Source organism: Phascolarctos cinereus, unplaced genomic scaffold (assembly GCF_003287225.1).
Source record: "Phascolarctos cinereus isolate Bilbo 61053 unplaced genomic scaffold, phaCin_HiC Scaffold_726;HRSCAF=1367, whole genome shotgun sequence".
NCBI lineage: Eukaryota > Metazoa > Chordata > Mammalia > Diprotodontia > Phascolarctidae > Phascolarctos > Phascolarctos cinereus.
The window spans coordinates 28,960,886-28,974,617 of record NW_027556098.1 but is presented as its reverse complement, the minus strand read 5'-3'; the positions used below and the strand labels follow the sequence as shown (position 1 = coordinate 28,974,617).

Genomic DNA, 13,732 nt, shown 5'->3' with positions numbered 1-13,732 from the left:
AATTCATTCCGGGCAATTCTGCTTTGGCATTCTTGGGGTCCCAGCACCCCAAACCTCTTTAGTTCCAACTAAATATGGTACTTGCAAATAAATTTTGTTAACCTACCATTATGACATTGAAAACAAGGCTAATTAATGATGTTATTTTAAATAAGTGACTATTCCAGTAAAGAAAACAAGACGACATACACCACCCATTTAAAAATGTCTTATTAAATACGTAAGCTTTTTAGATTTTTTTAAGAAGAAAATATTAATCAACATGCTAAAGAAAAGCACTTTCAAAAAAATGCATAGTAAAATGTAAATAATTTATAAATAAATATTGGTTTAAACAAAGGCAAGAATGAATGCAAGAAATGGAATATTTTACCAAATATTAGCTTTAAATATATAAAAAGAAATTTAAAATAAGAATTTAAAAAATTAATTCCTAGAGTCTGAAAAAGCTACTCCTGTTAAAGTTCAAACTCCCAACGATGTTAAGATTAGCTAGAGAGATGCTACTTTGCAGATCTCATAGATATAACCATTTCATTAAAAATTACTTTCATACAGCATGGGCTTAAGCATCTATAACTCATAAGATTTGAAGTGCTAACTGCTTAATTCTACTAATGCTAAATTGATGACAACAGTATTTCAATTTCTACATAGTCTTTTTTTTAAAATACTTTTTTTTTTTGCTTTTTTTTGGTCAGGCAATTGGGGTTAAGTGACTTGTCCAGGGTCACACAGCTAGTAAATGTCAAGTGTCTGAGGCTGACTTTGAACTCAGGTCCTCCTGACTGTAAGGCCAGAGCTCTATTCACTGCGCCACCTAGCTGCCCCTCTACATATTCTTCTAAAATAATAACAGTCAAACATGCTAACAAAAATGTTAAACATTAGCCCAAATTTATATTTAAAGAAGTAAAAATTGGTGCCAAAATCTTTCTAAGAAAGCGTGAGAAAACAGCTGAAAAACATCATCCATAATAAGTTCATGGCTCTAAGGGAGATATATTAAAACTGTACCTGAGTGAACAGCAACTTTCTTTACCACATAATTGCTGAGAGCCGTAATCTGCCGGGGAATGGGCACAGTTCCACTAGATATGCCTAAACCCAGTCGTCCATTAGTAGCTTCTCCACAAGCATACACCTTACCCTCCACAGTCACTAAAAACAAATAAGCAATAGGAAATCACATGAAGATAAAGTACAATAACTAAATTAACATGTCAGAAAATTTTTTAAGTCTTCTTTATGTATATAAATTTAAAATAGAAAGAAAAATAAACAATAAAAATTAGGATCACTATACCTGCAAACAAACTCTTAGATCCACCTGCCACTTGAACCACATTCAAGGCAGAAAGAGTTTCAGAGAATGAAGGAACTTTTATCTATATGTACAGGAGACAAAATAAGGAAAGATATGCTACTACTTTTAATTATGCATTAAAATCATACTTAAATTTGAACGTAAATAGCTCTAAAAAGCATATTTCCTTCCAATTATTCATCTGACAGCAATTTTCCCTTAGATTTTTTTTATGTGAAAAAAATTTTCAAAATCTCAATTATAGATTTTTTTAAACTACTGACTCATTTACACAGAATATTGCCCTAAAATAATAATACATTTTGAAATTAAAGCTCAGTGTCTATTTGTAGAAATAACATTATTCCACTCGATTAGAAATTATTAATTATAGTTGCACTTAACAGATTTTACACAGAATCTATATTAAGTTTATACCACCATTTAAACTGTGGTCAGAGCTAACATACACTGTCCTTCTTATGGTGTTAGTTATCTCTGGTCCAAAAGGAACTCTCTCAAACTTAATGTATGTCTAGCAAATCTACCTATAATCGTATCAATGTCCTAAATGATTGGGTATCTTATTTTTCCTCAGGAATATAAAATATTTGACAATTTTTTAAAATACCTTTGAGATTTAAGTTGATGACAAAGGTAACCTCCACTTTTAAAAGCAGAAACTGAAGCATATAGCTACAATTTACTTCGTTACATGAGGCAGTACGGAAACTAGAAATATAAAATCAAGCTGTCTGCCTTTAACACAGAATTAAAATTATCTGTAATTGACATGGGACATTTCAATTCATAATCCAGATCTTAGCATGATTCCTTTCTATATGTGAATCAAAGAACTTCACTGCTTTATTTCCTTGCCATTAAATGGTAGAAGCATCAACTACATTAACTTATCACCATGGCTAAGGTTTTGGCACTACTAAAAACACAAGGATAATGTCTATGCTTTTTGGGGGTTTGGTTTTTCTTTTTAGGCAACTGGGGTTAAGTGACTTGCCCAGAGTCACACAGCTAGTAAGTGTCAAGTGTTTGGTCTGAGGCCGTATTTGAAGTCCGGGCCTCCTGACTTCAGGGCCTGTGCTCTATCCACTGCGCCACCTAGTTGCCCATATGATAACATAAAAAACTAATTCAACATATGCCAATAAAGGCTAGTAAGTTCAGAAAATTTTCTATGTAGAACAAGAATGTTAAAAGAATAAACAAGTCACTTTTAACAAGAGATCAAATTCCCTCATGAACAAAGAAATTTTCCTTGTGTCAAGGCATAGTCACAGATTTTTAAAGCTCAAAATAATAGCTTCACAGAAAAGGGCCTTTGTTAATTTTTATCTTTTTAAGGCACACTAGCAAATACCTTAGAACCTTTTAATCCTCCCAATTGATCCTTGTCGTTCAGCCCCCAGACAAATACTTTGGTTCTTATTGTAGCTGCTGATTCCAATCCAGAAGCTTTCTTCCTAATAAGACTAAATGACGGAGCAACAGAGACAGAGAGAAAGAGAGACAGAGAGAGGAGGAGGGAGGGAAGAAGGAGTGGGAGAAGGAAAGCATGGTAAATAACATGTTATCTTTAATAACAAAATTGATTTCCTGCACTAATCCCTCATTTTGTAAATATGCAAAATTCTGGCCCTATCAGAGATCATCCAGTCCACTGTCCACCCTCTGTCCCAACAGAGATAAATCCTATATGATTTTTTTTCCCACTAGTCAAGGGTTAACTTTCTAAGGATGAGTGTTTTCATTTTGATTGTATTTGATGCAAAACCAGAACACTTAAAATAAGTATCTTCAAAAAAAGTTAATCTTTTTTTCATTCAATCAAATTACTGAATGAGTACATATTATGTGCAAGCACTGTGGAGGATGAAAGGAAAAATAAGACAGCTTTCTTTCAATCATGAAGCTTAAAGTCTAGTATGAACAGTATGACATTATACAAATAATGGTAATGATGATTCAGGGTCATCATTCAACAATAATTATTGATATAAGGTAAAATGGATATTATGTGAGGCCTGTTTGAATGGGGATTGATCACTTATGACACTAGAACTTGCTTTCTTGAAAAAATCCCTATCATCTTTCTGTTTGGTCATATCTCATAAAGAAGGAGGCACATGCAATGCAGCTCCATGATCTATTATGCAAAAAAGTAGCAAAGAAGAGATGTCTTGTTCCTCGAGGTACAAATGAGGCAGGTAGCTATTTAGTCCTCCCTTATCCCTGACCACAACATAAACTGAAATTCAATTCAATATACATGTATCAAGCACCTACTACAGGATAGGCACTGAGAGCACAAAAATCAAAGAGCACTTGTCATCAAGGTGCTTATGTTATATTGAGTACTTTGTACAATATTCACAATATACAAAAAAGTACATACAAGGAAATTTGGGGAGCAAGTATAATGACAATGGGCAGTGGAAGGAGGTATATCAAGAAAGGTTTCACAAAGCAGATGGCACGTAAGTTGAGCCTCAAAGGAAACTAGAGATTCTAAAAGACAGAGGTAAAAAAGAAATACATTCAGGACATAGCAGACAGAATGTGCAAAGGCTGGGAGGTGGGAGAGGGAGTTCTGAACTCAGGAAACATTAAGTTGGCCAGTTTGTCTGGAGCATAGTACGCATGCAGAGGAGTAATGCAAAATAAGCCTGAAGAGACAGGCTAGAACCAGGTCATGGAAGGCTTTAAATGTCAGCCAAGGAATCTGAATTTTAATCTAGAATTTATGTACATTTTGATGAGGAAGTGACCTGAGTCTTAGAAGTTATGTGGAGAACAGACTGAAAAAGGGACACTAGAAAGAGACAAACTAGAGGCTAGTACAATAGTTCAAATGAGAAGTGATAACTGACTAAACTACAGCAATGGCCATGTGCCTAGAAAGAAGGGGATATTTGCAGAATTACTGTATAAGCAGATCCAAGACTTAGCAAATGAATGGATTAAGGGGTGAGGGGTATCATAGATTTTGATCTGGAAGAGACTTCGTTGGTAGTCCATCTAAGAAACACCTCGTCTTACACATGAGGATATTGAGAATCATAAAGATTAAGTGATTTGCCCAGTATCATATAGGTAGGAGGTATCAGAGATAGGATCTGAACCCAGGTCCTTTAACTGCAAATCAATGGTCTTTCCACTGCACCACTCTCTTCCTTCAAGCCTCCATTACCATGCTGTCTCCTCTATGAAATTCTCTCACTCTCTCATTTATACACACACACACACACACACACACACACACACACACACACACACACACACACACACACACACACACACACACTTCTTCCATCTACTTGTTATCACTGAAACCAGGCTTTCCCCAGATGACAGTACATCCTTGTCAACTGTACCTTCAATTGCACTCCTGACCTATTGGTCTTACAGGGGCATGTGCAATATTCCTTCTTCCCCACTACCATTTTCAGAGCCAATCTTTTCTGCAAATGCTCAACAACCCTATTCCTTTGAAATTTACAGTATCAACATTTTCCACCTTATTCAAATAATGGTCAGTACTATCTACTGGCCCCCATGTCATTCTCCACTACCCTCCATTTATCAAGTCATTGACTGCCTTTCCTCCTCAATTTCTGCCTTTATACTAGCAGACAACAACATGGATACAGCCAAACATTTCATGGACTCTTAAAGGGAATGGCAATATTACACAGTTGTTTGTAACAACACTTTTGCCAGTAAGAGTTTTTATTCATTCATTCATTCATTCAACTCAGTGCCTAAAGATGTTCCCAAAAGCATATTTAAGCATAAGAAAATATGCTATAGAAGACATCTTCACTCTAACAGGTGAAAAATATGACAATAAAACACTGCTCAATAAAACTGGCATATAAGTCTGAATGACACACATGTATTGCATATTTAGGAGGCATTCATCTAGATATTAGATAGACTGATAAAATATCTAATACCTCTTCTGAAATCTGGGTTAGAATTCCAATGACAAATTTATTTAAATATATTACCTCCCAGTGTTAGCTTTATCATCATCTTCTTCTTCATTATCTGAGGCTAAGAAAGGAACAGCAGCCAAATCTTCATCTTCTGCCCGAATTCGTCCCAGTATAATAAGACCATGAATTTTACAATCTATTCCTGAGCTTCTGCATTGCTTTATGGCAACCTCAATATACCTGTGATACTAAATAATTTTTTTTAATTAGCCATAGTATTTTTATATAGATTTACATATTATATTCCAAATAAATGAGTGGAAAGAGAAAAGAAATCTAATTTAAGGCATATTTGGAAAGCTGAAATAATTTTTTTTAAGTATAAGGCATTATGTGAAATGAAAATATCCTTCCTTTAGTAAAGGTCTATCTTTTAAAGTAGGATTCAATTTATTCATTATTCATTCAATCAATGCACAATGCCACAGCCAATGCAACTGCATGGAGACAGGAGATGATGTATGTAAGGAACAGAAAGAAGGCTAGTTTCGCTAAACTGCAGAGTGTGGGATTCATAAAGCTATTGATATAGGTTGGGGTCAGGTTGTGTAGGGATTTATAAGCTAAAGAGAGTTTTTATTTTATCCTAGCAGCAATAAGAAACAACTCAAACTTGGTCAGACCTATACATAAGGAAAATTACTTTGACAGCAGGGTACAGGACAGACTAGAGTGGTGAGAGAATCAAGTCAAGGGAGTCTGATTAGAAGGTTACAGCAATAATCTAAGAATTAATGAGAGTCCAAATTAAGGTGGTAGCTATATGAATAGAAAGAAGGGATCAGATGCAAGAGATGCTGCAAAGGTAAAATTGGCAAAATTTGGCAACTTACTGAATTCACAGGATGAGGGAGAGTGAAGAGCCTAGGATAATACTGAGGTTACGTACCTGGGAGAACAGATGGAAGTTAGGAAGAGAAGAAGATTTGAAGATAAAGATAAAGATTTCAGTTTTAGACAAAATGAATGAGAGGTATCCAGGACATCCATCTACTGGTAACTGGAAAACTGAGCAGACTAGGGCTTGATATATAAATCTGTGAGGCATCTGCATAGAGAAGATAGTTAAGCCTATGGGAGCTGATGAGTTTACAGAGAGAGGAAAAAGGAAGAAGAGAAAATGGTCTAAGACTGAATCTTGGACAATATCCACATATAGGGGTGTGTTACATATAACAAGATAGCAAAGGAGATTGAGAAGGAACAGTCAAATTGGTTTAGGGAGAAACAAGAAAAAGTACTGTCATAAAAAAACCAAAGTGGAGAAAATATGCAGGAGGACAAGGCAGTCAGTAGTACCAAATGCAACAGACATATTCAAAAGGATGAGGACTGAGAAAAATCATTAGATTTGGCAAATCACTGATAATACTAGAGAAGACAGCTTCAGTTGAGTGATGAGGTCAAAACCCAGACTATAGAATAGTGAGAATGGACTGGAGTTTGGCTAACAAAGGGATGAATGATATAGGACAATAGTTTGAGCGGATTGTAAGGTCTAAAGAATAAGGGAGACATGGGCATGTTTCAAAGCAACAAAGATGGATCCAGTAGAAAGGGAGAGGTTGAAAATGGAGGGCAGGGATAATTGAGGATGCAATGTACTAGAGAAGACAAAGAGGGAACAAGATCAGTACACATGCAGAAGAGCTGACTTTGGCAAAGAGAAGGAGCACCTCATTGTCAAAAGACTGGGTAAACAGGAGGAAGGATGTCAGGAAGGTGATGTCAACGGGTTTTAAGCTTAAAAGAATGAGAAAAAAGGTGCTCATGTCAAACGATCAATTTTCTTAGTAAAGTAAGAAGTAAGGACCTCAGCTGAGAGAAGGAATGAGAGAGGGCTGTGGGAGGATTGAGAAGAGCAGAAAAGGTCTAGAACAGTTTCTGCGGGGAGTGAGAAAGAAAATAAACTAAGGAAAAATAAAGGGACTTTCTTAATGTAGTGAGGGCCCAGTTAAAGTTGGATAACACAGATTTGTAAGGTACTTAGTCAACAGAGTTATAAGACTTCCTCCAGCTGCATTCAGCAGCTAGTGAGCAGGATTGAAAAAGATAGCTAGTGAGAATAATTCAAGCCTGAGGTTTGGCAACAAATGAGTAGCTATAAGACAAGAGGTCAAGGGATTTGAGAGGAGAGGACAGTGTTAAATTTAAATAGCTATGAGGCTGAGACTATAATGAGAGTAAACTGATAATTGTGCCTTTGACAGAAATAGGCAAGTTTGGAGCAAAGATGGACAGCAGGGGGAGGAGGAGAAGAGATAATGAATTCAATTTTGAACTTGCAGAGTTTGAGATATCTCTGAGACTTTAGTTTGAAATATCCATTAGAAAATTGGTGGTATTAAAGCTCAGGCGAAGAGAATTAGGCATAGGTAGGTAGGTAGGTAGGTAGGTAGATAAGTAGATAGATAGATAGACAGACAGACAGACAGACAGACAGGCAGGCAGGCAGGCAGAAAGAAAAAGACAGATTTAATTACCATAAAGACAATCATTAAATTCTCTGGAAGTGATGAGGTTACCAAGAATATAGAGGGAGAAGAGAAGAGGGCCTAACACAGAACTTTGGGGACTACATTTAGAATACCAGATGCAGATGTTTAGCCACCAAAGGAAATTGATAAGGGGCAATGATAAGATATGAGGTAAACCAGGAAAGAAGAGTGTATTAAAAAAAAGTGTTGCAAAAATTGAAGAGGAGAGAGTATCAAGGAAAGGTTATCACTAGTGTTCAAATGCAGCAGCCAGAAAAGCAAAACAGCAATTACAGAACTCTCCCTGTGTTCTTCTGTGTATGTTTTTTAACTAGCTAAGTTAATCAGACCATTTATTTCAGGAAAGTAAAAACATCTCCTCTTTCACACAACAACTATACTACTACTCAAAGTGGTCTTATGTAAACTTTTCATAGAATATACAAGGACTGTATATAATAAACTTTTTACTAAATATCTAAACATAATACATACTATGTCAAGGTTACTTGGAAAACGGAATCCATAAGATCAAGAATAAAAGCAACTAATCACTTGAAACCACACAGTGCGACCGCAGAAGCAACATAATTGAGTTGGATTATGTGAACACCAGTTTGACTCCCATGTGTATGAAGTCAGAGGATCAAATTTAAAAATTTAAAGAACAAATATTTATTAAGCAGCTGCTTCATAAACTCTTTACAACACTCTTTACTGCCTTTTAAGAGATTTTTTTGTATTTTTTAACAAAGACAATTTTTCTTAAGAGCATAAAAATAAATTTGTTATGGACTTTTTTCTCAAAATAACCTGAAAATTTACAACTGTAATTTCTTACAAGCATAAAATAATAAGATAATATACTAAGATGACATTATCTAACCCTGAATCATCAAGAAAAAAATAAAAATGGAACAAAAGAGACTAGACACTAATATGGAACTGAAAGCATTAAATAGTTTGAACTGCTGAATTATAAAAGACTGATTTCTTGGTTAAGATCTTACACCTACCTCTGTGCAGTCACTTAGAAGAGGCACTGTGGTGTCAGCTGGGTTAATATTGATTGTCTTCAGTTCAATTAAGTTATTTAGGGAATTCCCACCTAAAGAAAAAAATAAAAGAATCACAGAAATGGATTTTATAATCTGAAAGAGAAGACTTCTTTTTCCAGTGATCTGATTCAATTACCTGAAACTACAACTAGTGAAGGCATGTAGCTACTGTCAGCAGGATCTACTATCATTTTCAGTCTATGAACAAGAACATCGGGAAAATCTCCAGTCGAATCCAATGCTTAAAAAAAAAAATATTCTTAGTTAATTAATAATCTAGACATTTTTTTAAAAAATCAATTCCAAAATCTCTAGTCAGGTTTAATACATGACAGTCTAGGCTATCTCTATGCACTAGTCTGAAAATCAGCTCAGTTCTAAATAGTCATTCTCATACAGTTTCATAATTTTTGTTTTGACATTTACAGATTGGACATATTCATATTCAAATGCAAACACAGAAAACCACCCCAAAGCTAAATAAATGATTTTTCTGTAGTAGAAAGATAGAGATATATAATTTATTAAGCTCTTACTATGTGCCAGGCAAACCTTCTAATAAGGTAAAAAAAGGAAAACAGGAAACCTGGCAAGGGGAGAAAGTCGCAAGGTGGGGGGGGGAGAGATAAAGCTGCTGGTGAGGAAGTGTCAAAGTTCAGAGTCAAGCTAGGAGTAAAGTGAGCCTCATGGGGTCCCTCATGAAATGCTGGCCCTGGCTAAAGACCAATGAAGATATCTTGAGAGTGGAGAAACTGCTGGCGCTACACGTGTGCACACACACACGCGCGCACACACACACACACACACACACACACACACACACACACGATGTCTACATAGAATGTAAGTTCCATAAAAGTAAGTATGACTTCTTTTTCTGGTAATTGCATCCTAAGTGCCTAACAGTACCTGGCACATGGTATTGGTGCTTAATAATTGCTTTTTGATTGATATACTTCCTTCATCGGTGAAAATAATATATATTTGAATTTATGCACATAGTTCTATGGCCATTTCTTAGGAGAAGAAAAATGATCAATGCCATAAATATTTTTTTGCAAATATATTAAACAAATAAGCATATTTACTCTAAAGAGAACTCTGTTATACTGTGTTCCAACAGATTTTTTCCAGATATTCTCAAAATGAGTATGTACTAGAAGGTCTTCATCAATTCCTTTCAAGCTCATTTTGAAAATTTAAATTAACTGAAAAAGCAGAACTATATTATACAACTATTTCCATTCACCTTGCCTTGTGACCCAGATGACTGCCAGCATGGTTCACTGTGATCAATCAGGCGAGAAGCCTGATTTACTGATGAGGACACATTGAGATTCTTAACAATTCTTGACCAATTATCCAGGAGCATTCCAGGCTGACTACTGTGACAACGTTTCAGCTGTTTCCCAGAACGCCCACAAAATACAGGAGACTGACCTGCTCAACATAAAATGAATAGTCAGCTACATAAATAGTATTATCCTGTGAATCACTGGACTTTAGAAAAAGCTTTTATAATTAAGAGTCTTATTTTGATGAATTTGATGCTCCCATATTCTGAAATTGAAAAAGTGGTAGCATCACTATTCCCTTACACAACCAATCACATTTATACATGCACTTACATCATGGGTGCCTACTCATTTCTCTCAGGTTTTTACAATGACTACAGCTGTACAAACCACATGGTTCCAAGCCAAAAAGAATAAGTACAAGACGGTGAGTACAAAAATAAGAAATAACTTGCGCTTTCTCAAAATAAAAATAAGCAAAGCTGTTTTGTCAAGATAACAGAACTGCACATATTCAAGTATCTATACGTGACAAGTAATAATTAACTATCAAAGAAAATGTTAAAACTGCAAAGATTCTCTTCACCATCTAGTCACAGATACTCATTTACAGAAATTCATTTACTTGCCCAATGACATAAAATTACTGCAGGGAGGTTGGAGATCAGACACAGGTTTTTCCTGATTCCCAATCTAATGTTCTTTCTAGTCCCCTGTACAATTCAATCTAGTTTGACTGGTATATTAAAAAAAAAAAGTACACGTAAGTACGGTATCTCCCAACTCCCTTTCATATTGCTGAATCTTAGAACAAAACAGCAACTACAGAGATGAACCATTAACTATGTACACTGCTGATATGCAAGTGATTAAATTCATTTGAATACATATTGTATATTTGATAGCTGTCTTCTCCGTAATTTTTTCCTTGATGTTTTTGTCCACACCATCTTTATTTCTCTAACACTGAATAACTTTTTCAATTTAAATTTCTGAAAACAGACATAAGGTCATTTGGTAAAAGTTAATCTTCCTATTTCCTCAATAATTCTGCATTTTTCAAACCATCACTGAAGTATACTAATTGAAGTATTTATTGACATACCGGCTTGAAGAAAATCATAGAGATACTCTCACTTGACATACCTGGTTCATTTATTCTGCCAAAAGTATGTCTGGTATTATGCTTCCTGGTTTTAAAACAGGTTTCACAAAAGTCAAAATCATCACAATTTCTGCATTTGAAACGAGGCCCATTAATAGGAAACATCTGGCAGCCATCACACCTAACAATTGGAAAATACATGACAAATTCTATCATTTAAAAGATAACAAATGAATAAATACAAGCAGTCCCAGTTTGTTATAAAAAATGAGGTTCTTGATCTATAATCCACAGACCACCAAGGTAAAGAGATTTCAGAGGACCCAAGAACTTGGAACCTTTACTTTCCTTTGTAGTCTTATATATCTTATTTTATTCATTTTAAAACATCCCGAGAAGCTATGCCTGACAGCTTCACCAAATTGATAAAGGGGTTCATGACACAAAAAATGTTAGGAACCCCTTTAGAAAAGTTCAACCACTGCTCCACAATGTTAATGTCCTTCTGAATGTAAGAAAATCAACACGTACGTAACTCCAGGATGAATACTGGGCACCAATTCCATTTCTGACAATAATCCTGTCCAATGAGACTGCTGAGGAAAGTCCACAATGACATCCTTTCCATTGGCACTAAAAGCTAAAACATAGCAGAAACTTCTTGGTGGAGGAAACGAAAAACTTTTCAGTTAACAAAAAGACTTTAAAATTAAAGCTATAACTTTAGTCATAAAACATTTTTATTATACTTATGTATACTTAGAAAAATTATCACCTATCATTAATACCTAAGAAATAAACCTACCACAACCACAGCAAGAGTATCTTACTAAACAAAAATATTAACTAACAACAAAATCTTTGCACTGTCACCTTTCAGTGTTAGAATGTTTAAAATGATCTCATTCTTAAAACCAGCAAAATTTAAGAAGAAGAAAGAAAGACATTTTAAAAGAAAAAGGTAAGTAATTTAGTATTTTATCCAATTTTCAGAAATATTAACTTAAATCCCCTTCCTCTTCTCCATTTGTCACTACAGGTGAAAATTTCTCAAAATAGGACAATACACTTAGGAGTTCAAAATTAAAAGGGAAAAAGATACTAGTATTTTAAAATTTCTTCTGCAATCTTTAATAACTTGACATTGCTAAAGTTCTTCAAAATCTCAGCTTCTGAGACTATGGGTAATTTGTTGACATGTTACTGATTTCACTAAAGAATGAAATGGAACATTTTTACTGCCAACTAACTAACCCAGTTGCACAAATTTTTATATAGAGAAGCAGCATCCAGATTTTATAACACACATACACACAAAAAAACATGGGAAAATATGGCTATTTTAATACTTAGCACTTTGGGGTCACAGATTTTTCTAGACATAAAATATGATATGTATTGATGGAAAACTAACATTTTGTATATTATTCAAATGGATAGATACATTACCTTTCACGACTCCCACACTTCTATGAGTAACTGATCCCCATTTGTATTTTGGTGTGGTTACTGATGTTTTCACTCTAACTTTATCACCAATCTTGATATGGGAAGGAGAACTCTGTGGTGGGAAACCTAAGAATTTCAACCAGACAAACACACTGTTTCTAAAAATGTTTTTCTTCAGATTAAAATACATAGAAGAATTTACTGAAAACTGCCCTTACCTATAAGTTCAACATGGATATACCTAACCCAATAGGTACTCCCCTTTTGTTGCCAATCACACTGCACATTGAGGTCGTGTAATCCATCTCTGTCCAATTTAATCACTTTACCTATATCTCCTTCACAAACTTCTTCATATGTTCTGCAGCACCTAACCATCATTCCTACCTAAATTAAAACCAAGAGAGCATATCCAATCACAGCTATATGAACTGAATGGTTCACACAAGCCAATATCCAATAATCTGGAGCCTAAAAACACTACTCACCTGAATGTTTTCTCTAACATATACTGCATAGTCATCATTACTTAAGAAATCAGCTCGTTTTTTATAAGTTTGACTCTCCGTTACAACAGCACAACTAGACTAAAACACAAAACCAAAAGAAAAATTTAAAGGTATTTAACCCCAAATGTTATTCTACAAGTGAACAGAATCATTTACATTTTGACAAACGTCAATATCATTTCCAGAACTGAATCTAGAAAATTGTAAATATCTAAAATTCCTGAATTAGCCTCAAAGTAATCTGTAAGATAAAAGCTATCCAGAACAGAAAATTAGGACGATGTTCATTTCAACATATTTAATGCCAGAATGTCAGATAATCATAGGAACAGAGTTATATCTCTGTGCCCAAAGCCCTTTATTTCTCATTAGACATTAACTACAACCCATTCAGACAAGAAAAATAACAACCAAATATTTATTGATCTACTACTATATACCCATCACCTTACTAAATGCTATGACAAAACCAAAGTACAAGACTTTTTCACTCTTCTCAAGGGTGAATCTAATTGGG

The 13,732-nt window shown here is 34.9% G+C and overlaps 1 protein-coding gene across 1 annotated transcript in view; it reads right to left on the bottom strand.

Moving 5' to 3' along the window:
* HERC2 (HECT and RLD domain containing E3 ubiquitin protein ligase 2) overlaps nucleotides 1-13,732 on the bottom strand; it is a 223,597-nt gene that overhangs the window by 69,070 nt on the left and 140,795 nt on the right. The window contains 13 exon segments of the mRNA XM_020992762.2: nucleotides 1,018-1,161; nucleotides 1,307-1,388; nucleotides 2,685-2,796; nucleotides 5,335-5,510; nucleotides 8,816-8,907; nucleotides 8,994-9,080; nucleotides 9,083-9,098; nucleotides 10,107-10,297; nucleotides 11,299-11,438; nucleotides 11,789-11,897; nucleotides 12,707-12,832; nucleotides 12,925-13,093; nucleotides 13,195-13,293. Of these exon segments, the coding sequence (XP_020848421.1) occupies nucleotides 1,018-1,161; nucleotides 1,307-1,388; nucleotides 2,685-2,796; nucleotides 5,335-5,510; nucleotides 8,816-8,907; nucleotides 8,994-9,080; nucleotides 9,083-9,098; nucleotides 10,107-10,297; nucleotides 11,299-11,438; nucleotides 11,789-11,897; nucleotides 12,707-12,832; nucleotides 12,925-13,093; nucleotides 13,195-13,293 (1,543 nt within the window).